Below are 27842 nucleotides of genomic sequence, written 5' to 3' on the forward strand. Positions count from 1 at the left end.
TGCTACTAGTGCATCTCCAACTCCAACAACACACAAAAAAGTACTGATTTATCTAATTTTTATAAAAAAAAAAACGTTTTTAGCATGAGCAGTGTTTTGAATTTGACATTTTATTCATTTATCCAAGAAAACAACACAAAAAACCACAAACATTTTTATTGAAATACAGCACAGCATGTCAGCTCACTAAATGACATCATCCATCCAAGCATAAGTTACATTCATACAACATATTCTCAGTTATTGCCCAAACCCCGGATCAGTTTCAGTTTATTTTGATTTACTGGTCTAAAGCAGTTATTGTAGTCCTTGAGATTTACTGTTTCTTTAAATTCGTACAAATCATTAATATTTCATTTGCACATACGGTATTTGCTCTTTTAAATCTGAGATGAGAGGATCAATTCCACTCTGTCTTCAATATAAAAGCTTAGCTTAGCACCAAGACTGGAAACTCTCAGCCAGACAGTGAATAAGCATATTTCTCACCATCCATGCTGAATATGGATTATTAAACCATTTTAGAGAATAATAAAAAATGTTGTTCCGGTGCTCTTGAAGGTCAGTCGTCAATGTGTTCGTCCAGTCGTTAAGATGAAGCACTGAGGAGGAATTTCTGTCAAAACCAAGAGAGAGACGGCATTAAAGGATGAGCATCTGCTGTGCAGCGTCGCAGACCAAAGAAATTAAAAGGAGGAGGATTCACTGAATGACGGATCTGTCGACTCTCCGTGCAGACCTGTATGAAGTGGAGGTCGTCTTCAATCTGCGACAGCTGCTCCAGCTCAGCCTTTCTCCTCTGCAGCTCACAGATTTCTTCTTCCAGCCGTCTGATGAGCTCTTTATTTTGTGCCCACGACTCGTCGGGATGTTCTCCACCGAGGTCTGCAGAGAGCTTGATTTTCTCCACTTTGCTCAGTCTCTCTTGAACGGCTTGCTGAAGTTTCATCCTCCTCCGTTTTAGTTTAACCTTGTGAGGAAACATTAGACACAGTGTTATTTTCATAAAGCCAAAGCAGACCTCAGTGTCACTGCTGCATTGTTCTCTCAGCATCTGAAGCGTGTTGCAATCCCGACCGCAACCCTTCAGAGACGTCAGTTTGTTCTTATTTTCCTTTGACACTTGATGCAAAACAGGCCTGATTTTGCTTCATTGAGATTTTCAGACCTTCAACCCACCAGCATGAAGGGTTCTCTCTGAATAATTTATCATGTACTTCCTCTTCAGATTCCATGAAATGCAAATTAATTGTGGTATTTTTGTATAAATGTGTGCTTAAATGAGATCATGCTTAAATATTTCTGTCATCCTGGTGGTTTTTGCTCTGGTTTCTCACAATTAAGACCAGATGTTCTCTAAAGTTGTGGCTTACTGCCATAGAAATGATGTTTGTTGTTTCCACATTGTATTGTTATTGTTTTCTCTGTCAAACTTTATGTGTCGTGATGAGAAAGCTTTAGCTCAGCTTTCAGGTTTTCTCATAAACATGAAACCATAAACAAATGCAGTGTGCAAGCAGATTTCAAAGCAGTTTTGTTTAGCTGTAAAGTATGTTAGCATTTAGCTAAATGCTGCAGCATAAGTGGAGGAGAGTCAGCAAACTGAAAACAACAAGTTTGCTGACATTAGCCGCTGGTCATATCAGACCATGTGAAGTGTATTAAGTTGACAAATGGTGTGTTTTAGTGTTGGGAATTCACCTTTTTATTTGTAAGAGGAGCATTGTGTTATGAAATGTTAAACAATCAATGATAAATCTGCACCCGGCAACTTCAAGTGACTCACAAAGAACTTACAAAGTCCAAAGTTCAGCAAAATCTTTTCATGTTTGCTGCTGTGGGGCTTTTGTTAAACTTTACCTTCTTCTTTGTGGCTTCCCTGCTGACAGAAATAATGTGATGGCCCCTGTGGTCCGTCTGGGCGCACATGGCACAAATGCACGTTTGATCACTCCTGCAGAACTTGTTCAGCCGCTTTCCATGCAGCCTACACACTGAGTCCTCCAGGTTCTTCGCCACACTGATCAGAAGATGGCGCCCAAGAGCTTCGTTCCGGTAGTGCGGCTCCAGATGAGCGGCGCAGTATGAGGCCATGCAGTCCAGGCAGGACTTGACTGCTCGGTGCTTTTGAGGGCAGAAATCACAGGGAACCTCTCTGGCTTTTAAAGGCACAGTTGCTTCCTCTGAGGGGGCGCCGGCATTCAGTGTCTGGTGCGTTTTAAGTTGTGGCCTGGTGGGGAAAATGGCCTTGCAGAGGGGGCACTGACAGGCCCCATGGATCCTCCAGTATTCGCCTATGCAGCCCAGGCAGAAGCAGTGTCCACAGGGGAGCGAGGCGGGGCTGGTGAACTCATCCAGACAGATGCAGCACTTAGGAGGCTCTGACATGAGGTCAAAACTTAGCGTCTGCACACACCTGCAGTCCGTCTGTCTGTTTTATCAGCATGCACAGGAGATGGTGCATTCCACCGGTTGGTGAATACAGTGTATCTGTGCAGAAAACAAAGACTTGTGTTTGCACACATATGAATTACAATACCTCTCAGACAATTTAGCTTTGATGGCAGAAACCAAAACCAGCTGAGCAAGACTGAGTACAAACATTTGTGTCTCAGTCTGTGTGTCAAATGACAGGATGAAAAGACCAAACATTTTTATTCAACTGCACAACTACAAGTAATTTGAGATATTTATATTGTTTAGCCATTTAAGGAGGAGTTCCTAGAGTCATCTACGCACTTCTCCAGAGACAATACTGTCTAAATAACATGGGGCAGAGCTCAGCAGGGACTGGTATGTGGATATCTGGACTGGAAATTCATGGATTCCAGAAGGGACCAGTGAACTCACACCTGAACACAGTTTACCTGATTCTAACAGAAAGAGTGCACTCAGCAGATTGCAGATCTCTGTCAGGTGTGCGGCTAAAACCAGGAAAGGGGAAATATCTGGTGGAGGTTTTTTTTGTGCTGTAGAGTCTCAGTCTTCTTTAAGATGCATAGAATAGTGTAATGCTATTGTAACACAAAACTTAACTCCTGCAAAGCCTGCAGTTGTTTTTAATATATTGTTTGTGGCTTTATGCTTTTCATGCTTCCTTAACTGCTTACATTTTGGGTTGAGGATGACGGCTGTATTTGGTTAAACAGTAAATCATTGTTAAATTTACGAGAGTGTTTTGATTCAAGCTTCTCCCTGCAGCTGCAGAGGAACACCCCCTCCAACTCTGAGCTCTTTCCTAGCATGCATGCTAACAAACTTCTTTACTGGACAATAAATATGTTGAATTTTATTTCTAATGCATGAGAAACCTTTTAAATTGGAGTGATAAGACAGACGATGTGGTTTAGCTGACCCTGACACACCCTCACTCCTTATTGGGGTCAGGAAGTAACAGAGGAGGGAGGGTAGATTACACAATATCATTCAATATAGAGAAGTATAAAATGCGTTATATACAAAAGCATTGTTTGTCTATCGTTGGGAAAATACTTTCCGTCAGCGCCGAACATAAACAAAACATGATTTTCCCTCTTAAGCAAGTAGAAGCCACAACATAGGAACATCTGACATGAACGAGCTTCAGGTTATGACGGGCTGCCATGCAGAACAGCAGTGAAGACGCTGTGTCGGAGCCACGTGGTCACCTCCTGGCCAATCAGAATCCAGTATTCTCTCTGATGCGGGTAAGTGATTCATTCAAAATGGCCTGCTGATTGCTGAAGTATATAGAGTAAAAGTATTCACAGTAAAAATAGAGTTCGGGTTGTGTGTTTCTGCTCTGACATGTTGGTCTAAATGCTGAAAATGAAAAGTGGCTAAAATGAAACGGACTTGCTTATAACTTAGATAACAACAAACAATAAATTTCTGATGAATGATCAGTTCACAGCTTGACTAATTTTTGCCTGAAAATCGACTTAACTAATCAAAACTTCAAAATAATGGAACATTAAAGGATAAGCAGCACATACCTTTCTTTCCTGAGGCTGTACCAGTTTTGTGTTAGGCTCTTATCGCTTGTTCCTCCTCTGTGCAGATACGCTGCAAACACGCCTTTCACTGCTGGCAAAGAGGGCGGCCCTGCTGGACTCTGCCATTTCATCAACGCTCATAAACCCATACACACCTGATGAAGCAGGAAGTGAACTTTCCTCATAACAAATCAGCTGCAGCTTCAAAAAAGGGCAACAAAACCTCCAAATATGTTTATTTTAGTTCAGTAATGATACAAACACGCATGCTGATACCTCCATTCACCTTTATTCTAACCAAGACAGTCAATCAGTACATCTTATAATCACATCACTTATAATGTGCTGTAGGTGATGACACCTTCACCGGATAAGAAGTCCACTGCATTCATGTTAACACACGAGAGTTAAAGTGGAAGGGATGGATTAAACAGTGCTGCAGTCGTTTGCATCGCTGGTTAAACAGCTTACTACCCACCAGGCTGAGGAGCACATCCACTGTGTAATATTGGCTTCCATAATCACCGACGATGTCTAGTTCATTCACTTGTTCCCTAAGCAAATGCACTTCTGTATGTATGTTAGTAAAGGAAAGGAAACTTTAAGTGTCAAGTTAAATCATTTAGAACAGAAACAAAGGAGACAAACAACGGCAGTCAGCGTTTGCTCATCACGTCCCGACATTCACGGCTCGGCTTTGGGTTTCACTCCAAATGCATTGCAAGTTTTGACAAAATTTTCAAAGAATTGTCAAAAGTAAATGCAAATGAATGCTTATTTCAATTCATTGCCCAATTATTAGGCGTTGGTTGATTGAGATAAGCAGTAGGTGGCGCCAATTCTCCAGTCAGAAAACCAAGACAGCATTGCAGAAGAAGAAGGCGCAACAAGATGACGTGGCGCTTTTCTGAAAAAAGTCACCAAAGGGGTCTTAAAAGTCACCAAATGTAGCCTGAAAGTCGCTAAATAAGCAACACTACATGCAAAAATGGAAGGTTTGCAGACGAAGCAGCAGTAACAACGGGGCGTTTTTTGGATGTTCGATGAGATTACTCAAAAGTGCGTCTTTTTGGACACGCTGGTTTTGAAGCGTTTCATTTCAGAGGACCTTCGGTTTGACCTTGTAACACCTTTATCCTCTTCAGTTACTCTTTAGCTTTGTCGAGGGACCGAATGAGAGAAAGCAACGATGCCCGATCTTGCACAAAGGTAATCGCCATAGGCTCCGATTTCTTGGCCTTGCTGTACAGATAGAAGTACGGGAACAGTTTCTCTGTGAAAGACTCTCCTGTGAAAGAGTAAATGTGCAACTTCCTGTCCACGTCATAGAAGGAGACCCTGCCCTCCATGTAGTCCACGTAGACGCCTATGTTTCTCGGCCTGGGACACAGGTGAAGGGCTGTGTAGGGCGAACAGCGAACTTCATAATCAACACCCATCTTCCCTATGGCGAAGAAGCCATTTTCTTTTTTCACAGAGACCTTCCCAGTTTTGTTTGCCGTCTCCTTGGCGACACCGACATCCCAGTCGGCTCTCAGGCCCACTTGGACCTCCCAGTAGTGGCGCCCAGAGGTGAAGCCCTTCGTGGCTAAAATCATGGGACAGGTGGACCTCCCCATGTCATCGGACGATGAGTTGCTTGCATTTCTGATGTGCTTCAAACGTTTCCCGGATTCATACACCACGAGGCAGCCACCAGCTGTGGCCGGGTCGAAGGTGACAGCCTCTGAGAACAGAACGTTTAGTTAAAGCTCTCGTCTTAACTGATGAATGGATCCAATATATTTAAGATCTCACCTTTATATTGTCTCATCTTGGTCAGTTCTGGAAGAAGCGAAAACACCTCAGTTACAGACTCGGAAAGCAGAGAAATCCTCACTGACGAAGGAAAAGCAGGAGATATTTACCGATTTCTGTCAGATTTTTCAGCTCTGCTTGAAAAGTGCACACGAGATGAGACATGGCTCTCCTCACCGTCTGCACACACAGGTCTGAGTAAACACTGATCTTGGACCAGTTCTTGGTGACAGATGGGCTCAGGGCCTGCAAAGTCTGAAATGATTCACAAACACATGATGGTGAGTGGCGCTGAGTTATATTTAATCTGTTTTTTAAAGCCAACCATCTGCACCCAAGCAGACACTTTCTTGTAGGCCTGTCTTGACACGCTGTCTCACCGTCTCCTTAAATGAGTCTCAGCCAAGAAATCCTGCATGTTGTCTGCATATACTCGGGTTTCTGTATGGATTAAACAAACGTCTCAAAAGTAAAAGATGCGGATGAAGGGAAACGAGGCGACGAATGACGAGTGCTGCCTGACCTGCAGAAGGTGAAGGTGGTCGTCACTTTGCGAAAGCTCCTCCAGCTCGGAGCAGATCCTCTGCAGTTGGGTGATTTCCTCCCGCAGCTCTTCAATCATGGCTTTGTCTTTGTCCTGTGATTTTCTGAGCTTCTCCTTGATATTCCACTTCAGGTTAGTGTGCGCCTCTTGCACGCGATTCATCAGCGTAGCGAAGAGCTTATCGCTGTCCTCCAACTCTTTGATTGTTTTTTCCTGAAAATTAAGTAGAAACATTGCATTGGCACAGGTTTATATTGAAGAGTAAAATACTGCATGTGCAAAACTCGCAGTACTCACTCGGCTCATTTCAGAGGAGTCAGTGAACTCCTTTATCTTCTCCATTCTGTCCTCAATCATAATCTTGATATTGTCTTTCTTGGATTCAATGTTTTCCTACAATATAGAATTTCAAGAGAAAAAAGCGACTCAGCTGCTCAATCCTTCATTTAAAGTTCAGTTTACTCATTTCACTAAATGAACTCTTACTTTCTGCTGAGCCCCTTCTTCTTCAACGGGCACCGTCTTGTGGTTTTTGTGGTCTGTCTCAACGCACAGCAGACAGATGCACACCTGCTCGTCCCTGCAGAAAAGCTCCAGCAGCCGCCCGTGCTTCTCGCACATCCTCGTCTCCAGGTCGTCCACCGGGTCGATCAGCTTGTGCCTCATCAGGGTGGGGACTCTGTGGTGGGGCTCCAGGTGGTCCTCACAGTACGACGTCAGGCAGGCGAGGCAGGACTTCAGGGCCGGGAGCTTCACCCCTGTGCACACGTCGCACTTCACCTGCCACGGTGCAGCGGCGCTTTCAGGCGTCTCCACCTTCCTCCTCTTTATTTGGACTGAAATCTCCTCGAGCACCTCGTTTGTGGAGATCTCAGGCCTCATGTGGAATCTTTTATTGCACGTCGGGCAGTGGCATAAATAACTGTTGTCCCAGGCCTCGCTCAGGCAGGTTTTGCAGAAGTTGTGACCACACGGGGTCGTGACCGGGTCAGTGAAGACGTTCAGACAGATCGAACACTGGAAATAATTCTCCGGCAACGCAGTGAGGACACTGAATGACGACATCATGAAACCTCTGTGGGAGAAAATGTGGTTTATATGCTTGATATACATTTTCTTTAAGGCTTTTTACATCATGGTTAATGTGACATAACTCCGTGTTTTTTGCTTTGTACTGATTTCAGACACAAGAACCAGGAAAAAGAGAGCCAAAAAGTTTGATAAGTCTTTAGAATCAAGTCTATTTTTAGGTTGTTTACAAAGCAATTCCTGACCCGCCCTATGAGTCATATTCACATGAATAAGCTTGAACTTCTTAATTCTGCATAACATCCTTTATCGTTCTGTATATAACACATGTACGCACATAACAACACACATAGATGAGCTGTAAGAAGGCCTCACCTGACTCTCCGTAGTTCTTCTGTAAATTCGAAAGGACTGAACTGTCTCTCACACAGACCACACGCACCACAGACAATGCAGCGCTCATCATCTCCAGACGAGCTCTGAGAAGCTGAGGCAGCCTCACTTACTTCAGTGGGTGTGTTCAAGTGACACCATTTAGCTGAAATGAAACTGAAAGTACTTCCCCAAAAACCCTTTAAGCCAGAAAAAATGACATTTATTGTCATAAATCATGAACACAGATCTCTTCATCATACAACCTTTACAGCAATAACCCCCCCCCCCCCCAAATTATAATCAACATGCAATCATGAACAGAGATCTAAAAACTACACTTCCTTTTGATTTATTTGACACGTCATGCAGTTCAGGGAATAGTTCAGCAATAGTTCAGAATAATTTCCTTTAAGTCTTTGTGGAGCTTCATTGAGCTGATATGACGATAAGGTGTACAAGTACATCTATTGAGCTACACTATACATATAATAAATATACATAACACATAGAATACAAGATTTCATTGCAGCAGTGGCGGCAACAACAAAACAGTCAGTTATCACCTTCACGGGGGCTTTTTAGTGCTGTTTTTACCGTCTGACTGTCTTATTAGCTTTGCTTGATCAGGCTTTTCTCACTCACTGGACAAATCACCATGGTATCAGAGGCTTTGTCGCAGCAGTACAGGTAGAAAAAGGGCAAAATCTTCTCTTTGAACATGTCTTTGAAGGTGTAAATATGGGTCCGAGCCCTCACGTCATAAAAGGACAGTTGCCCCTCCTCGTAGTCCACGTACACCCCCACCCGCTTGGGCCTGGGGTCGAGGGCGAGCAGTGTTGGCGGGGATGTTGACACCCGGTACCCCTGGCCTTTCTTCATGGCCAGAGCCCAGTAGCCCTGGGTAGTGCTTACAGAGATCCTGCCCTTTCTGTTGACGGACGACCTGGCGATGCCCAGGTACCAGTCGTCCTTGTCCCCAACCTGGACCTCCCAGTAATGTCTCCCTGAGGTGAAGCCCTCGCGGCCCAGGACGATGACCACCGTGTCAAAGCGATCGGGGTGGTCTGGGAGGTCCTGCCATGCGCCCAGGTGTCTCACCTGATGTCTGTCCTGAGAAAGCTGCAGCCAAGGGTTGGCCGAGTCAGGGTCCAGAGTGACGTCCACTGCACAAACACAAGGACAAGGAAGGATTTAGTCTGCTGGAGGCTTCTAACATGATCAAATGATCGAACCACATGAGAAAAGAACATTTTACCTCCATATTTCAGGATTTTCTTGATCTCTGTAAAAAAAAAAAAGATACACTGTGTCAAGTTTATTCTGGTGATGCTCTGAATTTGAAACTAAAATGAACAAAAACATATGAAAAACATACGGGATGTTACAGGAAATCTTACCACTTTCAGCCAGTTTGTCAATCAGTTCGTTTAACGTGGCCTCCAGTTTGGACACAGATCTCCTGATCATGCCTACACATGTGTCAGTGGGAACGCTGGTCTCAGACCAGTCTTTGACAGAGGGAGGAGTGCTAAGGGCTGGAAAGTTCTACAGAGAGATGGAGCAGAAGAAATGACTCAGAAACAACTCATATTTGTCTACTTGTAAGACTATTTCCACAGCCTTCAGTCTGCAGTGTATTTTAAAATATGTGCCTCTGGACTGCATTACGCTTCAGTACAGGAAGAGGGCACTGTTGTTTCAGCAAAAATAATGTAATGGGTTTCCAAAGTTCGACAACAACACCGTGAAAAGCCTCTTGTATTTACCTTTGAAGTGATCCCCGACCTTTCACATTAAAGGAAGGTTCTCTCACCTTTAAGAAGTGAATGTGGTCGGTCCGAGCCACGTTCTCCAGGTCTGTTTTCCTCCTCTTCAGCTCAGCGATTTCCTGCTCCAGTTCAGTGATGAAGCCTTCGGCCCACCTCTCCGTCTGCCTCTGCTTCTCCTCTATGGTCAGAACCAGCTCGGCCTGGGTCCTCTGGATGGAGCGAATCAGGTCCGAGAAGACCTGCATGCTTTCCTCAATCTCTCTCTGAGCACTGGCCTGAGAATGCAGGCAAAATACACAAATCTATGTTGAGCAATAATCTTTGTTTGAATGCATTTGCTGATGGTGCTCGGTGACAGCAGTCTATATTTAATCTCAGGGGGACTCACTTTGTTCAGTTCCACAGACTGCCTCATCTCCTCCACCTTCTTCACTCTGTCCTGGATCATCTGCTGGACGTCTATTTCTGTCCTCTTCAGCTGCGCCTGCACAACATGATTTAACACAAGCAAGGCTGACGACATGCTAACACGTGATAACTTGGTTCTTACTTTTACGGTTGTACAATTGTTTTCCTTTAACAACTTTTGAAGTACAAGACAAGAAGTTCTGGTTTAAAAAGAGGGGATTTACTGGCAGCTAGCTTAGCCTCTTTGGTTGCACACACAAAACTAGGTGACTCCTGAACGTAGCACACTGTGGCTAACGTTAACAAGCCAGGTAAGACCATACCACATGTCAATAAGACGACTTTGCAACAACAAGGAGCTACATTTCTCCTCATTTGATAGCGGCTTTTGGCCAACCGCCTCTCGCCACTAAGCTAACACGTCCTTTAGCTTAGTTTCCACTGAACACTGGGAGTTACTGCAATAATTTAATGCCTGAATTTCAAATTGTAATCCCTTGTACTAATGCAGCTAGATTACTGCCAAACACTAAAGATGACAGTATATAATCTCATCCCTGACTATTTGTCCTCTGTGCTGGTTAATTCCCCATTTTCTGAGTGTATGTTATTTAATCTCAGGATACAGAATGTGTATCTGTTATCAGGGTCCAGTGTGCGTTTGTGCATCTAAGTTACTTTCACTTTTGCTTTATCCTCTTATGCAAACCTAAAAACCTGTTTTACTCCCTTATTTGACACACTTTGAATACCTTAGACCTAACTTAGATTTTTAATCACTTGGCCGGTCTCACCTTTTTCTCTGTCCATTCCCTCTCCACCGGGACGGTGTAGTGCGCCCGGTGGTCCGTCTCAGTGCAGAGCACGCACACACAGGTCTGATCCTTCTTGCAGAACAGCTCCAGGAGCCTCTCGTGCTTCGGGCACATCCTGTCCTCCATGTTGGCCACAGGCTCCATCAGCTTGTGCTTGGTGAACCTGGCCGAGTGAGATTTCAGGTGCTCCTCGCAGTAGGAGGTCAGACACACGAGGCAGGATTTGACCGCTTTTGGCCTGCCGTCCCCCAGGCAGACATCACAGAGGACCTCCTCCCAGCACGGAGGTGGGAGTGGAGGAGGTGAGGATGGAGGAGCTGGAGATGGTGGTATTTGAGGTGAGGGCGGGGGCGATGTTTGGGGCAGCGGAGGCGGTGGCGGCCCCTGAGCTGTGGCTTGGGGTGATGGTGGAGGAGAGGTTTTGGGTGCTGACACAGGAGGGATCAGCGGTGGTAGCTCCTCCTGTAGTGGACTTTTCTCTCCTGGTTTCTCCTTCTTTCTCCTGTCCTCTTGCTTCTGCTTCAACTCCTCCAGAAGCTGCTGCCTCTGATCTTCCTCCAAAAGCCTCTCCTCATCCTCCTTTTTCCTTCTTTCCATTGTCCACTTCTTTTCCGGCCTGTCCTCCTCCTCCTCCTCCTCCTTACTCGCTTTCCCTTCCACACTTCTAACCCTGATCTCCTTGAACTGCTCCGCAATTTCCCTCAGGACCGTGTTGATGCTAATATCAGGCCTTTTGTAGAAAGACTTCTTGCACATAGGACACTGGTAGAGAGGGCTGGTTTTCCAGTATCCCAGGATGCAGCTCTGGCAGAAGTTGTGTCCGCAGGGGATGGACACGGGGTTGGTGAAGACGTCGAGACAGATGGAGCAGTGCACCTGCTCTTCAGAAAGGTTCCCAGTGGTGGCCATTCCTACACGGCGGAGAGGCAGGGTCATTTTCAGCGCAAGAAACCAGGCTCTGAACGGGGCATCAAACCTGCTGTGATATTGAGGTCGCTGGGGTTAGATGGCGGGACTTGATTCGGGGTCATTTTCATGCATGACAGGAGACTCATTTATCACTGCAAAGATTTCTGTCAATTCGAGATTTTGCACCGTAAGATTGAGCCAAATTTAGTCTTTTTCTTTCCTGTAATAAATGAGCCCCTGTGAGTGCAGTGATGTCAGACTGTGCATTTATTTCTGATTTCTGATTCTTCAGCCTGACCAATACCAGATTTTTGAGGTCGTATCTATTAACATATCAACTGGTATTTCACTTCAACATAAAAACACAATATAAGCAAACATTTTTGATAAGGATCCTTGAAATTTGCTTGTTTAATTAGCTTCTGAAGTTGTGGGTAAATCAGTTTGTCTTTTCACACTCTGCTTGAGGCCTTGGTATTCATGGACCAGATTAACATCTTCCAAAAATATTGGTCCAGTTGTGCTTCCCCTCTCCAAACAATAATCCAGGCTATTTTGACACTGAAACATCTCATACCTCAAAAAATCCAACCCTGTAGCTATGATTAAAGTCTTTTCTTGGATTTTATTTGTATCTGTACTGAGCAGGCTGCAGCAGAAAAAAAGCCCTTAGCTCAGGTCACAGCTCTTTAGCAGCCAAACAGTAATGAAACAAATGAAAGATACAAACAACAGACACTCTCCAAAGAGACCTGCTGGTGCACAGAAAAGCAGATGTGACAGAATAGAAAAGAGAAGGCAGGAGAGGACGAGGAGCCACAGAAAAGCAGAGATATGGGGACACTCACCAGACAGCAGCTGCCTCAAGGCTCACGCTGTACACTGACACATGAGACAGGCTGTAACCACCGCCACCTCCACCTCCCCCCACTAATAGACACACACACACACACCTCAGACCCAAAATACAACCCCCTCCCTCCACCCGCCCCCTCTTTTTACCCCAGATACAAATTTATACCCCAGGCCACGGCCCTCAGAGCTCCAGGAGGCTTTAACCCTTACAGCAGCTTTGCCACACGACAGGAAATTCCAGTTTGTTAAAGCTCATTTTGTTAGCTTCTTGATATCTAATGGCTAAAATCGTAGTTTTAAAGTCACAAGCTGTGATTTGTGTCATTTGAAATGTCAACATAAAACACGAGCTTCTCTCATTTGGCATTGCAGAGCTACTTTGATATACTGTAAGGTGTTTCTGCTATTTTGTCCACCTCCTGCAGGTGGAGCAAAAGATTCGAATTTCAGGCTGCAGAAGGCAACACCTGATGGTCTGTCTGATCTATTTATGTTCTCACTGAGCTACATATTAAACTGACTGATTGATTGGGTTGGAATCTGGAGCGATATGTACCAGAGCACACCTATAAGGAAACAGAGGAAAAACACTGGATGCAAACAAAACAATGAGACGAAAGAAGCTAAAACGCTGCACAGGGCTGAAAGCACATTTGATCCATCGTTGATCACTATCACTATATGGAATAAAAAGTACATTAAAGAGTGTCCTTGTAATTGATCTTTAATGAACAAGTTCAGAAAGAAAGTACAAAAGCAAACATTTGATATAAAAAAACAAAACATCGGTCCACGAACAATCCTGGGTCCAGGTAAAGTTTTTGGACGTTGGACACAATGTCTTCCAGTGTGTACAGAAATCTCTCTTTTGGTCCCCCAGGCAGGCCTCAGCCTCCAGATACTAAATGTACATCTATTTAAGTTCCCTGCTTTAATCTGTAAAGTCTCCAAAGCCTCATAGTTACAGCTAAAGGTGGGATGAGTCACTCCGTAGGACGCCACCTGTTCCTGATTGGCTGAAAGAATGTCATGTGGCCACCCTGTCGTTCCCATTCACAGGGCTGTGTTCAGCGTGCACTTCAGATTCAGAGAAAATTAATCTTTATCCAGAATGACTCACCACACCTTTAAACAAGGACTTAGACAGTCAGGAAAGTGGCAGAAGTACAGCGAAACTCAAACTCAACAACCTGCTTAACATGTCCAACTGAAGCAGGCCTTCAAAACGAAAGACCCACAGGTCGTCTGGCCCTTACAATATCCCTTCTAGTCCTTCACATGTTTTTTTATACTTAAATACACAATTTGAGATAAAAGTATGCAGTATAAAGGAATTATTTGGTGTTTCTGAGGAACCAAAATCTGAATACTTTTCTCTGTAAGATGCAGTCAGTCAATGCCAAGCAGCATCCACGCTTCATTTTGGTTTCCTTGGACTCAAACACACTCTGGAAACCCAACGCTTTCTTCCAAACAGTCAATATAGGTCAGCAGCCTTTATGGGATCTGTGCTGAACCTGATTTAATTCGAGCAAATAACATGTTCGTATGATGAGAGGGTGTTGTAGCTGCTGGTTTTGATATGCACAATGACTTTTTTTTTTAAGTTGTCTGAGGTAAAGTGCTTCGTATACATGTAAAACTGTCGCAAAGTTCGCTCACTGAGGAGAATGAATCATATTTTAAGACTGACTAAAGGTTCAAATCACCTGTTCCAAAAATCTGCACTTTGGACCAAAGTTATTTGGTCCTAAAGATGATATTAAACTTTAACCTTTGACTGGCTTTTGACCGGCCACCAGTCTCAGGTGTGTTTAACAGGGGTTAAAATGAGAGGAGATGAGTTCTTCCCGTCCTGGACGAGGCAGGGGCTGAAGATCGGGTACAGACTCTCATTGAAGGTATCGGCGAAGGTGTAGAGATGCAGACGTGCCTTTGCGTCGTAGAAAGAAATCTGTCCTCCTTCATAATCCAGGAAGATTCCCACCTTACTGGGTTGGGACTGCAGCATCAGAGGCAGGCGGGATGACGCCAAAACCTTCACCTCCCCGTTCTTCAGCCACAGGCACCAGTACCCCCCCTCAGGACTCAGCTTGATCTCACCCTTGCGGCGGGCCGAGGTGCTGGCCACGCCAAGCGTCCAGGCTGTCTTGCGCCCCACGTCCACCTCCCAGTAGTGCCGCCCAGAGCTGAGACCCTCGCGGCCCAGGACGAAGAGGGCCGGGCTGAAGCGCTTCGGACCCTCTGTGTGGGAGGCCTTACGCTCTTCATATTTCACCTGGCGGCCGTCGTCGGACACGACCAGGTTCCTCTGGGCTGTGGCAGGGTCCAGAATCACCTCACCTGGACAGGACAGAGAAGAAGAGCTTAGATCCTTCACTTAAGTAAAACTGGCGATACCACAATGGGAAAAAGTCTTACTTAAAAATGTCTTCTTGAGTAAAAGTGCAGAAGTATTATCAGCAAAATGCATCAAAACTAATAGCACTCTTGAATAAATGGCCCCTCTCTGAGTTTTCACCCTCTCACTGAGTTTTAATTCACACTTCTGTCACTGTTCTGTTAGTTTGTTTAAGTTAAATCTTCATTATGTTTATTTGTGCATGGAGTTTGGTGGCCTCACATACATCCTAGCATAGCTTTGCACAACTCTAACCTGACGGCCACAATAACTGCAGACACCTGTGCAGGTGTGCAGGGCTTTTAGTCCGTAAAAATCTTTCATATTTGATCATAGCTTTGCATGTACTTTAAAAACTTTAAACTTTAAAATTGAAAAAAATTCAGTGTTTAGTTCAGTGTAAAGTTGCACTAATTGAAAGTACTCAAGTAAAGTGCAAGTACCTCAATATTGCAAACTAAGTACAGTTGCTTGAGTAAATGGACGCTGCGAAGGTGTAACTTTACACTCATGAACTCGCTTCATGACCCTGAAGTGAGCTCTGAAGAAGTGGGGCCATCTTGTGGACTATACGTAGACCTGAACGTCACGTTATGGTTCCGTTACACTGAAGATTATCAAAAACTCCCACATTTTTCTAACATCTCTTATCAGAAGAATCAGGACTTTCTGCACCAAACAAGTGGAAACCTACAGATCAAAACGCTGACAATTTAATGTCTCACTCACTTGAATAGTTCTGTACCTTCCGGAGCTCTGAGAGAGAGAGAGAGAGAGAGAGAGAGCGAGTCAGCAAATCATCCAGCTAAAGAGTCAAAGTCAAAGCAGATGGCACGTGTGGGTGGTAAACATGCAGCTCTAATCCAGAGCTGTAAACGCTCGAACCATGTGCCGCCGTCACTCCGCAGCCTCTCCACCGATTCCAAGTGGATGAACTGCGGCATCAACACTATCTCCAGCTGTCCGACCATCTTGCATGTGTGGACGTGTGAGTGTGTCGGGGTGGTTGGTGCAAGGATGAGTCACTTTTCTATTTCCAAGTGCTCGTACAGTGACCTACATATCCCTGTTTTGAATTTTGCACAGGAAGCGTAGTACAAGGGAGGGTGTGCTTCACTGCAACTTCACACAGAGGATCCACACAGACACCCAGCACAGCTCGCTGGGTGTAGTAGTTCTGTAGTAGGTTCTTAATTGGTAGGGACCCCAAAAAGCACCAACAGTTGTTATATAAGAATGAACCTTTTTGTAGCCATTTATGGCTTTGCAGTATTGTTGCACCTGTCTACATTGTTACAAGGTGTTTCTTTTATTTTGTACAGCCCTGTGTATCAGTCACACATATGGGCCTGCTTCCCCGGTGGCACAGCGTATGTGTCAGTTTGTGATGGAGACCTGCATGTTGTCGATATGTTACAGATAGATTCTCATTTATTTACTTATTTTCTGTCTTGACACGGTGAATCTAAAATGCATCTTTGGCAAATCACCTTGTTTTATCACAACGGAGCGAGAAATTAACTTGGCCCAGCCGCCCTCACCTTTGCCGTACAGCCTTTTAAGCTCCTCCTGGAACTTGTCGATGAGGCTGCTGACGGAGGAGCGGATGGTTCCCAGGTAGATGTCGGTGCTGATGCTGACCGCCGACCAATCGGCGGGCTCGGGTGCGGGCGGCAGCGTCGTCAGATTCTGCAGGAAAGAAGAGCAAGGTTATGCAAGGTGAGATTAAATTAAAACGTGATGGGGCCTCAGGGGAAATAAAGTCTTTGCAGTGAAAAGCAAACAGAGAATGACGCAGATGTGGAAAAATTCTCACTATGTTCAGTGCTGTCTTTGTGATTTAAACGGGTTTATAAGGTAAAAAAAATCTTGAAAGTGTGCAGATCTGTTTCCATAAATCTAAGTCCAGTAATGCAGACAAACACAGAGCACTGCACATTATCACTCTGACGGAAAAATCACAGAGCAGGCAGTGCAGGATATTGTCCAGATGAAGAAATTCGTATCAGCAGACTTACAGATCCACAACAGAGGCAGAACACTGTGTTTGGGTATGTATGTCTTTGCTCCTCCTCATCCTCTCTGGATGAAATTCTAAATGAGCAACTTCAAAGACGACTTTCGCGAGAGGAAGTCAACATTTCATCAACGTAAACAGAGAAATGCACAAGGGGGAACTTCCATAGCAGCTGGCTCCGTTCATGGAGGCTTTTGATGTTGTGTGGCAGATCTCATGGAGACAACAGCTGGTGCAACCACAGAGGTCCACCAGATAATTGGCTGCGTGGATATCATTCAGATAAATTATGACGAGATGGCTTTAAAAATATATTGTTCCGGCCTTCTTCTGTTACATCAGTCTTTTAAAGTCGACATCTCTCAGATTGCCGTGACTTTAAGTAAGCTTACGCTGCTGTTTTGAAGGTTTTAGCCTTTTAACTAATTAGCTTCCTTGCTGTGTCCTAAATGCATATTAAGTGTGTTTTGTGTATGTAGGCTACATGCTGGATCATGACTAATGAAGTCATACTTGAAATGCCAGCATGCATTTTTTAAAATTACAGTTGGAGTGTGGTCTTGGTGTAAAATATTGATCAGCGGTAATGAAAGAATGGGAGGAGCTACGCCCAAAGCTGGGTGAAAATGGGACGTTGTGGAGGGTGGTGCAACAGCAACAGCATATTCTGCCAATAGATCCCCTGAAGTCTCACACACTGGACCTTTAATCATATCCCATCTGGTTTCTCAAGAGGTCGGCCTCCAACATGGCCGCCACCGTCGTGTCACTGGAAGCGCTGCACTACCTGCAGGAAGACCACTCTGTCCTGGGTCTGCGCGTAGGCCTCCAGCTCGTTGCTCCTCCTCCTCAGCTGGCTGAGTTCGTTCTCCAGACCTCGGGCCAGCTCCTGCGCGTGACGCTCGGCCTCGCGCTGCCTTGTGGCGATCACCTCCACCAGCTCCGCCTGGCTCTGCTCCACCATCCGCTGCAGCTCAGCGTAAACCTGCCAGCTGTCCTCCAGCTCCTTCTGAGCGCTGGCCTGCGACGGGGGAGACATGAGGTGGAGGCGAATGTGAGTATGTGCAGCAGGGATGTCGAAAAAAAAAGGATGGGGGGGTTCCAGTCTGCACGGTTACTTAATGACTAGTAGAGTCCAAACATTGAGGTCAAACTGGGAGCACAGTCAGTGAAACCAGTTGCATAACGTCTTCTGTGGCTCTGAAGGAGCTTTCTATGGTGAGAAAATAACTCTGATGACGTCACAGTGATGTCATCAGGGTTATCCCAGCATGAGATTGGAGACTACAACGGAAAGCCTGCAATACAAGTTTGAAAAACAGGGCATCTATCAGGTCTAATGAAAAGATCTATACTGCAGACTAAAGAATATTTCATCCTCTGCTTTTAAAATTAGATGTATATGTGCCTTCATATATTACCTCATGTCTCTTTCACAGCTTGGCTCAGGGACCTTCTTGTCCTCCGTCCATTATAAACCAACGTGTTGTTGAGGGTGTGAAACAAACAAACGTGCCTTGCTTTAAAGCGTCTGTGGACTACAGTGTCTGACAAATTAGCCTGTTTCTGTTTTATCCTTTGTTTCCCGTGTGCTGCTTGTACAACTGGACTAACAGGTTACGTCTTCTTGCAGCAAAGCGAAGGAAACTACCTAGCTTTTAATCTCAAATTTTCCCATAGGTTTCAACATTAATCTCCAGTCTCCTGTAATTCAGGTGCATGAAGATGTTCATGATATTTGATATGCATGGTATTTATTTAGCTCCCTCCTGTGCGTGATTCCTCAAAAGAATCCAGTGATGCATCCTCGTCTTTATCGGTCGAACCCACACTCACCAACATGCAGTTGTGTGTTTATACCGTACACACACACACACACACACACACATAGAGACGTGGACGTCCTGATATTCAACCCTCTGGTAACTGAATCCTCATTGTGTTTATAAAAGTATGAAAATGTCACCGAGCAGGAAGCTAAATGAGCTGCACTGAACCCGCGACGATTGGCTGAGAAAGAAATGCAGTTAGTTTCATAAGGGTGAAAGACATCAGCAGCATGTTGATCATGTGTTGTTTAATACAGTTTAATTTTAGCCCGATGGGGTTTAATCTCTGGGGTTTGAAACACTCATGTTACTGGATTATTACAGAAAACCGCTCAAAACCTCATTAGCATTTCAGTCATTTTCCAGCTACGGTTACGATCCTTTAATTTATCTGAACATAAGCAGCCAAACGTTCATGTTTTCAATTCTTATCTTTAGGTTTTACTGCCGTGAGGCTGCACTTAAACACAGGGTGTGGGGAAACTAAAGGTAAAGCTTTACGCTGGTCACACCGGTTGGGCGACCACAGACATGGATACGAGCGTATTTACTCAAGAGAAAAACAAACTGCATGAACAGGCCGCCGTCGTCGCTGCCACAGAGCACCAGAGGTGTGACACAGATGATGTGTGACAGATTCCCTAACAAAGCAAAGGTAAATCTTGCTTTTATTTTGAAATGTCAATTTCACGCCCATCATTGAAATATGCATCAAGCTCTTGGTTTGCTGCCAGAGGAGAGATGAACTAGCTCATGTTGATTTTTTACAGTCATATACCTCAGTGCATTAATTAAGACGTTAAGCTTTGTTTTTTAGCTCTACACATTTCAATCCAGAATGTTTTAAGATGAATTATTCTTATCTGAATTAAAGTTCCTCTTGTTCAGTTTTCTAATTATGAGTTAATGTCATGAGAACAACTTTGATAATGTTTTGTTTACAATTCGTCGTGTTTTTATCCTCTTCCTTATGTACTCTGGAGAGATGGTGCATGTTAAGAGGCTTATCCTGTAAACAATATATTTGTCCAATTTTAAACAGGAAGTCTTGTTTGTTCCTTGAGACTATTTGCGTGGGTTTGATCAAACAGAGGCTGCAGGCACGGTGAAAAAAAGCTGTTACTCGCACTGCTTTTATGCTTTAAAGAGCTGAAAAATGACACCAAAACTTCCAAACATGCAGTGTTTTGTTACCTAATGACACACATCCACTGTTAAGACTCACAGACGAGAGCTTGGTTCCTGACTATTCTTCGACCAGGCGTCGGCCGACTCACCTTGATGACCTTGATGGATTGTTTGATCTCCTCCAGTTTCTTGGCTCTCTCCTTGATCAGGTGTTTGAGCTCTGACCTCTTCTTACCCAGATTACTCTGTGAGAAGAAAATCAGTATTATGGCTCACTGAGATCAAGCCGAGCACAGCTTTGTAACGTGAAAGTCACATGAAAGTCCTCGTAACTGAGATTGAACTAGCTGAAATTAGCTTGTAGCGGCACATTACTGGACAAACAGCGGCAGCGGCTCACCATCTTCCTCTTCCACTCGTGGTCGGTGGAGACGGTGTCGTGGGACTTGTGCGTGGCCTCGGCGCAGGCGGTGCAGATGCAGACGTGGTCCGTGCGGCAGTAGACGTCCAGGAGACGTTCGTGTTTCTTACAGATCTTGTCCTCCAGGTGGAAAGTGGGTTCGATCAGACGATGAGATATCAGAGACTTCACCTGCGTGGTGGAAGACGGACGTCGGTGTGAACGGGCAAATGTAGGAGCAGCAAACTCAGGACTGTGGTTTGGACAGCTTGCCTTACAATATCAGCTTGCAATAATTGTACAGAAGAAGAAAAACTGACCTTTTTATGGTGTCTGAGGTGGGTCTCACAGAATGATCCAGGACAGTTCACACAAGACTTGAGCGCCTTTAACTTCCTCCCGATGCAGGCATCACAGGGAACATCCCCAGGCCGGGCGAACTCCCCGGTGTCGGGCCCCTGAGAGCCCACGTGGGCTGAATCCGAGCTCAGATTCAGCGTGGATCCCCGGGACGCCCCCTCAGCCCCTCCGGCTAGCACCAGCCCCTGGAACTGGGTGGAGATTTCCGCCAGGACCCTGTTGACGCTCATCTCGGGTTTTTTAGAGTAGCTCTTCTTGCACATGGGGCAGATGAACTTCTTGCTGTGGTTCCAGTAGCCCTGCAGGCAGGCCTTGCAGAAGCTGTGGCCGCAGGGCGTGGAGACGGGCTCCACGAACACCTCCAGGCAGATGGAGCAGCTGAACTGCTCCTCAGAGAGGACCCGGCCTCCCGGAGAGCTCGTGTTGCCTTGAAGAAAGAGGGAGGATGATACAGATTGGACGCACAAGCCTTAAGGTATGTTTCTACACAAGAGAAACTCCATTTCATATCAGCACGCACTCAATGTAGACTGCTGGATTTGCTTCCAGCATGTTTTGCCATCCATCCAAGAGGGTCGTTCACACCTTCACGTTAGGAGTCACTAAGACCACACGGCAGTCATGTCACAGTCGTGAGTCGTGAACTGAAGCGTGAACTGCTGTGAAACTGCCTTCAGGACAGCAGTTTCACAGTTTCACTTGCACATTTAAAAAAAACACATTTTTTCCCATCCATCCCACTCTCCTTCAAATGTGGACCCTCTTGCTCGTCATACTACGTCACCTGACTTCCTCCTTTGCTTTCGTCATAATTACTGGGGCCACTGGAGGTTGCAGCCTAACAACAATCATAAATATGGGTTGTAATAACCTGCTTGCACAGATGACTTAAACGGCCATTTTTGGCTGACCGCAGCAGTGACGTGGTGTCCCTTTAAACCAGATAAATCAGCACACTCTTAACACACAGATGGGGAGACATTTAAAAACTCATGGTGTGATGAGAAATATCAGTTTTGATGTGACTAAATTCAAAGTTCTTCATGTTACAGAGAGGCGTGGGCTGAGGGTTCGTGGTGTCTCTGTTGCCCTCAGTCTTGACTACAGGGCCAAAGGTCAGCATGTGTGCAAGTATAATCTGGTGTTCCTCTGGCGCTTCCGTCATAAAGAGTCGCAGAGGAGAAGAGAAGAGGTGATAAGTGTTTCATAGCATGACACAGGTGACCTATCAAAACATCAGCAGGCACGTGGGAGGAAATGCTGGGATTCGTGGGCGCTATCAGGTGCAACTTTGATAATTTACGATTCGTTCTGTTCTCTTTCATGGAGCTCAGGGCAGGGATCTAATGAGGGGGAGCAACGAGATGGTGACTAATACTTAGAGCTGATAAGTGTGAGTGTGAACAAACGGAAACTGAGCGAAAACGTCACACAGCTCAACATATTTAGAAGTGGGAAGATTCGCCACAAGATGATAAAACAGCTTTTTCCTAGAAGTTTTCTGACATTCAGAGCCAGGGAACGCAAAGCCTTCGCACACAAGCAGGAAGTGAGTTTAAGTGTGTCATTGTGTCCAGTGATTGTTGAGAAGTTATCTGAGGAATGCAGAAACTCAGGACCTTCTACCTCACAGCAGCTGCTTCAGGTTTAAAAGAAAACACACACTGGAAATTTACTCTGAGTCAGCTCCAACCAACTGACAGCCACTGCTGCTGGCAATTTTTAATTAGGTCTCCGTATCACGTCATTATTTTAAAGCAAAGTGAAGTAACAGAATCAGTAGTTATTAGTTTTCTCTTATTATGTAACAGCTACTGAGAACTGAGTTAGACTGAAACATGTCGGCCGGTGCAGCATCATGTCAGGACTTCAACGTTAAGCAGCGTTTGATTCACAAACATCAGCTTCAGACCATTTTTATCAGTCAAACAAACAGCTGCCCTCAGCTGTAAGTTTCTGTTAGTATACGACACTGAAAGAGGTTTTCTCTCTGTAGAGAAGTGTGATCATTTCACACAGTTTGAACACAACCTCTACAGAAACCTGCACTTGAAAGCTTCATAATGTCCTACAGTCGACAGAAGAGGCAATAAAAAACACTTAAGATAAAGGAGAACTTACTCTGCATGTTTCCCTCTGACGTGGAGCAGCGCAGTCCTTCACTTCATGCACTTTGCTGTGAATCACAAGCTCACAGGTGCTTCCTGAAACCTGAAGTGGCCCTCCCACTCTCAGTGCGACACACCCAGACCTCCACACATGCCCTCCCGCCGCTATCACGCTCTGATTTCTACGGCTCTGCGGCGTAGGTATGCAAAACCACAGGACGGGCTGTGTTTTCTCCATTTGAAGAGGTCTTGAAAAGACTCAGCGGGACACTTCAAGCAGCTAAATGAAGGTTGTGGGAATAAGAGAGCAGTTTACACCCTGTGTCATTCTGAAAGGTAACAATTACTACACAATCCTTTCATCTCACAAAGTCTCATAAACAGGTTTATGAGATCATAAACTCTGACTGTGGAAGAATAAAATAATCAGATTGAGAGCCGACATCAGTCACTAAACAGTGAGCTTGGAAAATTCATGAATTTCAAAGTTCATTTTCTTTCAATTTTGAGACATATTGCTTGTTTTAAATAGGCTAAATGCATGAAAAATATCTATATTTGATCAGTTTTGATATATCAGTTCAATGGAATCCATGCAACAACAACAAAAACACGCAAAACGGCAGAAATCAGGTGAACTGATGTCACGAAAAGGCAAAAAAACTCAAACTATACAAGGAAATATACAAACACACAATGAATGTGCAAAAATAACGACAAAAATATCCAAAATGACAACAAGTAAAAACAAATTTCCGTTCCTCTGAGCTTTATCAGCCATTATTGCAGTGACTTTCTTTGCTGTAGCCTCAACCCTCCTCATTTACTTCAACTGTGCAGTGTACTAATAGTCCTATATTGTATAAAAATAGAAATTACATACAGTGAATGCCCTTCAGTTAAACCTCGTTACAGCTGGAAATATATTAGCATGTCCAGAATCAATTTAATGGAAAGCAGAAAAGTGTCACTGTACTTCAGTGGTCATAAAGTTATTTTAAGTTGCATACAGAACAAGACACGCAGACAAAATAAGACACACACAGAAACAGGAAATATATCATTGTTGATGTTTATTTCAGGGGGAATCCGTTGGGATCATGTTTTAAATTGCTAAAAAAAACAACCTCAAAATCACCTCAGATCTCTTATATTACATCAATGCATCTGGACGTATTGCACAAACATGGCCGCCACCATCATCTTGACCATATAACAACGAGAACAGTGTTTACAAATGTTGAACATAACCACATGCTGCAAACTGAGAGATATATTAGTATATAATAATCTGCAATCTTATCATAAAGCATGCAATTACTTGCTTTTGCAAGTATTTCTGATGACTGCGTCGGCCTTTGCTTAGGGTCACAAACCTAGACTGGTTTTCCGTCTTTGATCTTCGGGATCATAAGTTTCAGAGGAGCTACCTCCTTCTTTTCTATCGCCAAACACGGATCAAATATGGGGTAGACCTTGTCTGTGAAGTCGCACTCTGTGAAGGTGAAGATGTGGGTCTTGGCCTCCACATTGATGAACCAGACCAGCCTCTCCTCGTAATCCACAAACACCCCCACCCTCTGGGGAGGAGGAGACAGCATGAAAGGGAATGGATTTTGCGTGCATGCGAAATACTGCCCTCCATCCCTGTGACCTACGGTCCACAGGCCGTTCTCCGGGGACAGGGGGATCTGCTCCGTCCTCCTCAAAGTGCCGGAAGCTACTCCCAGCAGCCAGTTGGATTTGTCCTTCACCCCGACCTCCCAGTAGTGCCTGCCTGTGGTCAGAGCCCGTGTAGCAACAGCGAAAGTGTTTTCGGTGAACCTCGTTGGGCTAGATGGCACCTTCTGCTTCTTTGGAGACTGTCTGACCTCCTTCCCATCTGCAGAGACAGTGAGCCAGGGCCCCGCCGTGTCGGGGTCAACGGTGATGTCCTCTGTAAGAACAGACGGGATGTGAGAATTAAATACGTTGATGTCTTTCTAACGACACATCATCCAACTTCAAATATGAAAAATGACAAACCTGCAAATTTCTGCGCTTTCTTTAGGTCTGTGGGGGAAGACAGAACATAATCAGCGGTGTGATAAATGATGCGTTTGATGTGACCGATGATAAATGACAGAGAAAAATAGGTCAATTTATCAAATCTCCTGTTGTGGTCAACTCAAGGTTAGTGACAACACGGTTTATCACTCTTTCTTTATTGTGCGTTTTCGTCAAATAACCTTTCATCCATCAGACTGTCAGAGTCAGAAATATTCATCACTTCATTTTATTGTAAATTTTAACCCGTTTCAGTGATCCCAGCTAAAAAATGTGCAGAATGCTAATGAGACTTGTTCAGGCTTACCGTTGGCTGACTGATGTCTAATTTCCAGGTTGATGAACTCTTTCGCTTTGACCAAAGATGTCCGCACGTAACCCAGGAAATCCACCTCAGTAACAGGGATGCTCGGCCAGTCCAGAGTTGATGGTAGCGCGTCGGCTCGGTCGATCGCCTGTTGAAGTTGTTGTTAGCTGTTAGCTTGCAGTTGTGGAACTTATCATACTTGTGTGCCAACATGCTACATGCTAAACATCAGCACATATCTGTTGTTAACGTTAATGTTAGCATGCTAATGTGTAAAGACACATTTAACGATGAGCCAGTAAAGGTGTGGGCCATAAAACCAAAACCAAGAGCAGCAAGATGCTAAAATGCTACATAGAGCTGAAAGGAACTGCAGATTCAGGTAATAATTTTATGTTATTTCCTTGATAAAACCAACCCCTTGATCTATTGTAGCAACTTATTTATGATTTTGGACTAAATAAATGAAACTGACTTCATTTGCTTTCAGCTGCTACCTTGGCTGTAGACCTGTATTGCATCAATAGTATAGATGTTTCCTCTCATTTAGAGCCCAGCAGAGATACAACCAGGCATGTTCTGTCGTTAGCATACTGTACACAGCAATTCATTCACATGGAAGACAAGATAAGATTATTCCAGCACCGACCTGCAGGAGGGAGATGTGGTCTTCGATGAGCGAGAGCTGCTGGAGTTCAACATTCTTCTTCTCCAGTTCATCAATTTCCTGCTTCAGCTCCTCGATGAGCTCTTCAAACCTCTCCTGTTCGGCATCATCTCTCGCCGTAATCTCCTCCATAAGCTCTTTGTGGGTCTTCTTCATCAACTCTATAACAGACATGAACACCCGGACGCTTTCATCCACTTCGTTCAGTGCATTTTTCTGAAAGTCAAGCAAATCAAACATGCTGTCATTGAAGGCACCTTGTGTGTCGGCAGCAGACATGAATGGTCGTGCTGTGCAGGCTAAGCAAAGTGTGGGATTTATTCCTTTGTTCTTGATAACATGCATGAACTTATTTCAGCTCTGACATTGTCCTTGTGCCATAGTGGAAAAAGAAAAGCATGCACCATTGCTTTTTTACTTGTCATACAGGTTGGAAACAATCCTTCACACAGTTTAATGCTGATAAAGGAGCCTAATCTTTATCTGCAACTGTGCCGAAATACCTGGTGTGAACAGAAACAAAGCTGAGCAGCGTTCAAATGTTGATTTAGAATCTGAATGTGAAGCTTATGAATGGAGCTTCAAACTTTCTACAAACGACGCTGTACTGTTTGTTATGTGGTAAATGCTACCTCTGCTGTCAAACACCGTGTTGTTTTTAAGTTGCTCAGTCAGAAAGAGGCTGTGTGGCTGTAAATGGCTGTTTCTTTGTGCAGTTCTCAGGTTCAGAGAGTGGGGGCTTAATTAAGGCACGTCAATGCAGCACAGGTGAGCACTGTGCATGAGTTAAGGCAGGTGTGAAGAGCTGATAAACTGGAGCTGTGCTGTCACCTTGCTTTGCTTGCGGGCGCAGTGGATTTCTTCCATCCTCTTTCGCCGATCCTGAATCATCAGATGCACTTCTCTCTCTCGCCTCTTCACCTGAATCTGGGAGGGGATTGAAAACATCAGCTGTGGTGAAAACAGGGAGAAAAGTTTTCATTTCTACAAACACCATCACAGCTCTTCCTGTCCTCCTCATGTTGTCATGCACTTAGTTTCACTGTTGAAGTAACTGCTGTAAATGCCATCATACTTTTCATCATCTGTCAATCTTTCTCCGCAAGAAGCAAGAAGCTAAATTTTACTTCTTTTACTATAAAAAAACATCCAGCAATCCAACTGATTTTCTACCCCACTGGTTCATATTATACAACATAAAATGAATTTTAGAGGCCACCAGCCAGCCTGAATTTTGCCTTGATCATGCAAATGTCCACACTGAGGTCATGTAGTTTGAACACTATATACACAGCGTAGAGCTCTGAATCCTGTTTCAACCAGCATATCTGCATTGAATAATAATATTTGGTTCTGCATAAAAGACAAAAGGAGCAAACTGAAAACTGAATTTTACCATTCTTTGCTGTGACGCGACCTCGACCGTCACCACTTTGTGCCGGCTGTGGTTGGTCTGTGCGCAGATCTGACAGATGAACTTTTCCTCCGTCTTACAGAACAGCTCCAGGATCTTCTCGTGCTTCTTGCATATCCTGTCCTCCAGGTTCTTGACCGGTTCGATCAGCTTATGTCTACTCAGGGCCGCTGCCGTCTTGTGATGCTGCAGGTGTCTCTCACAGTAAGACGCCACGCACACCAGGCAGGACTTCACGGCCTTCAGCCTCACGCCCGTGCAGACATCGCACGGCACGTCGCTGGCTTTGGCCTTGTAGGCTTCATTGATGCTGTTTGTGTTTCTGAAGTGATTGACAACATCTCGGAAGGAGACGTTGATCCGGAGATCAGGTCTCTTGCAGAACGTCTCGTTGCACAGGGGACAGCAGTACACCTCTGTGCTGTCCCAGTACTGTTCAATGCAGAGCTTGCAGAAGTTGTGTCCACAGGGAGTCGAGACCGGATCGGTGTAAAGCTCCAAACACACAGAGCAATGAAGGCGTTGCTCGTCCAGTTCGTCTGCCATGTCTGAAGGTCTAACGTGAGTGAAACCAACCAAAACAATAGCAAAGAACAGAAAATTAATGACTGACTAATGAGGTAATAGGTGAAAACCAACTCCGCCCATATCGAACAGGTTTGATGGAATGTGAGATTCACAGCAGGCTTC

General features: G+C 44.7%; 5 protein-coding genes across 5 annotated transcripts; all 5 read right to left on the bottom strand.

The window, feature by feature from the left end:
• Positions 1-589: 589 nt before the first annotated feature.
• LOC143317445 (E3 ubiquitin-protein ligase TRIM47-like) lies at positions 590-2388 on the bottom strand. The gene is made up of 3 exons (XM_076725601.1): positions 1861-2388; positions 740-970; positions 590-616 (listed from the first exon to the last, which is right to left on the bottom strand). Exons 1-3 carry the CDS (start codon positions 2386-2388, stop codon positions 590-592), a joined length of 786 nt encoding a protein of 261 aa, XP_076581716.1.
• Positions 2389-4476: 2088 nt separating this feature from the next.
• On the bottom strand, positions 4477-7794 carry LOC143317340 (E3 ubiquitin-protein ligase TRIM38-like). The gene is made up of 7 exons (XM_076725451.1): positions 7720-7794; positions 6802-7390; positions 6613-6708; positions 6295-6528; positions 5882-6026; positions 5772-5798; positions 4477-5700 (listed from the first exon to the last, which is right to left on the bottom strand). Exons 2-7 carry the CDS (start codon positions 7381-7383, stop codon positions 5120-5122), a joined length of 1665 nt encoding a protein of 554 aa, XP_076581566.1. The 5' UTR covers positions 7384-7390; positions 7720-7794; the 3' UTR covers positions 4477-5119.
• A 481-nt stretch (positions 7795-8275) lies between these two features.
• LOC143316798 (E3 ubiquitin-protein ligase TRIM39-like) lies at positions 8276-11647 on the bottom strand. Its single transcript, XM_076724487.1, has 6 exons — positions 10691-11647; positions 9877-9972; positions 9533-9763; positions 9117-9264; positions 8975-9001; positions 8276-8882 (listed from the first exon to the last, which is right to left on the bottom strand). The coding sequence occupies exons 1-6, from the start codon at positions 11645-11647 to the stop codon at positions 8329-8331; spliced, it is 2013 nt and encodes a 670-aa protein (XP_076580602.1). The 3' UTR covers positions 8276-8328.
• A 1537-nt stretch (positions 11648-13184) lies between these two features.
• LOC143316799 (nuclear factor 7, ovary-like) lies at positions 13185-22788 on the bottom strand. The gene is made up of 8 exons (XM_076724488.1): positions 22732-22788; positions 20571-21037; positions 20251-20442; positions 20000-20095; positions 17681-17914; positions 16418-16565; positions 15606-15632; positions 13185-14818 (listed from the first exon to the last, which is right to left on the bottom strand). The coding sequence occupies exons 1-8, from the start codon at positions 22736-22738 to the stop codon at positions 14280-14282; spliced, it is 1710 nt and encodes a 569-aa protein (XP_076580603.1). The 5' UTR covers positions 22739-22788; the 3' UTR covers positions 13185-14279.
• Positions 22789-24075: 1287 nt separating this feature from the next.
• LOC143316804 (E3 ubiquitin-protein ligase TRIM39-like) lies at positions 24076-27698 on the bottom strand. The gene is made up of 6 exons (XM_076724493.1): positions 27135-27698; positions 26570-26665; positions 25721-25954; positions 25072-25219; positions 24744-24770; positions 24076-24654 (listed from the first exon to the last, which is right to left on the bottom strand). The coding sequence occupies exons 1-6, from the start codon at positions 27696-27698 to the stop codon at positions 24095-24097; spliced, it is 1629 nt and encodes a 542-aa protein (XP_076580608.1). The 3' UTR covers positions 24076-24094.
• Positions 27699-27842: the final 144 nt, after the last annotated feature.

This window comes from Chaetodon auriga, chromosome 24, assembly GCF_051107435.1.
Source record: "Chaetodon auriga isolate fChaAug3 chromosome 24, fChaAug3.hap1, whole genome shotgun sequence".
Lineage (NCBI taxonomy): Eukaryota > Metazoa > Chordata > Actinopteri > Chaetodontiformes > Chaetodontidae > Chaetodon > Chaetodon auriga.

Excerpts from the sequence above, each read along its gene's own strand:
- LOC143316799 (XM_076724488.1), bottom strand. Across the intron at positions 20,443-20,570 it reads ACCTCAGACACCATAAAAAG|GTGAAGTCTCTGATATCTCA; the intron begins GTCAGTTTTTCT and ends TCCACCACGCAG. Across the intron at positions 16,566-17,680 it reads ACAGAGTGGTCTTCCTGCAG|AATCTGACGACGCTGCCGCC; the intron begins GTAGTGCAGCGC and ends TCTTTCCTGCAG.
- LOC143317445 (XM_076725601.1), bottom strand. The coding sequence starts at position 2,388 with ATGTCAGAGCCTCCTAAGTGCTGCATCTGTCTGGATGAGTTCACCAGC. Across the intron at positions 971-1,860 it reads GGGAAGCCACAAAGAAGAAG|GTTAAACTAAAACGGAGGAG; the intron begins GTAAAGTTTAAC and ends TTTCCTCACAAG. Across the intron at positions 617-739 it reads ACGACCTCCACTTCATACAG|AAATTCCTCCTCAGTGCTTC; the intron begins GTCTGCACGGAG and ends TGGTTTTGACAG.
- LOC143316798 (XM_076724487.1), bottom strand. The coding sequence starts at position 11,647 with ATGACCCTGCCTCTCCGCCGTGTAGGAATGGCCACCACTGGGAACCTT. Across the intron at positions 9,764-9,876 it reads AGTCTGTGGAACTGAACAAA|GCCAGTGCTCAGAGAGAGAT; the intron begins GTGAGTCCCCCT and ends CTGCATTCTCAG. Across the intron at positions 9,265-9,532 it reads ACCACATTCACTTCTTAAAG|AACTTTCCAGCCCTTAGCAC; the intron begins GTGAGAGAACCT and ends ATCTCTCTGTAG.
- LOC143317340 (XM_076725451.1), bottom strand. The coding sequence starts at position 7,383 with ATGATGTCGTCATTCAGTGTCCTCACTGCGTTGCCGGAGAATTATTTC. Across the intron at positions 6,529-6,612 it reads ACTCCTCTGAAATGAGCCGA|GAAAAAACAATCAAAGAGTT; the intron begins GTGAGTACTGCG and ends CTTAATTTTCAG. Across the intron at positions 5,701-5,771 it reads CAAGATGAGACAATATAAAG|AGGCTGTCACCTTCGACCCG; the intron begins GTGAGATCTTAA and ends TTCTGTTCTCAG.
- LOC143316804 (XM_076724493.1), bottom strand. The coding sequence starts at position 27,698 with ATGGCAGACGAACTGGACGAGCAACGCCTTCATTGCTCTGTGTGTTTG. Across the intron at positions 25,955-26,569 it reads GCGCCCGCAAGCAAAGCAAG|AAAAATGCACTGAACGAAGT; the intron begins GTGACAGCACAG and ends CTTGACTTTCAG. Across the intron at positions 24,771-25,071 it reads TAGACATCAGTCAGCCAACG|ACCTAAAGAAAGCGCAGAAA; the intron begins GTAAGCCTGAAC and ends CTTCCCCCACAG.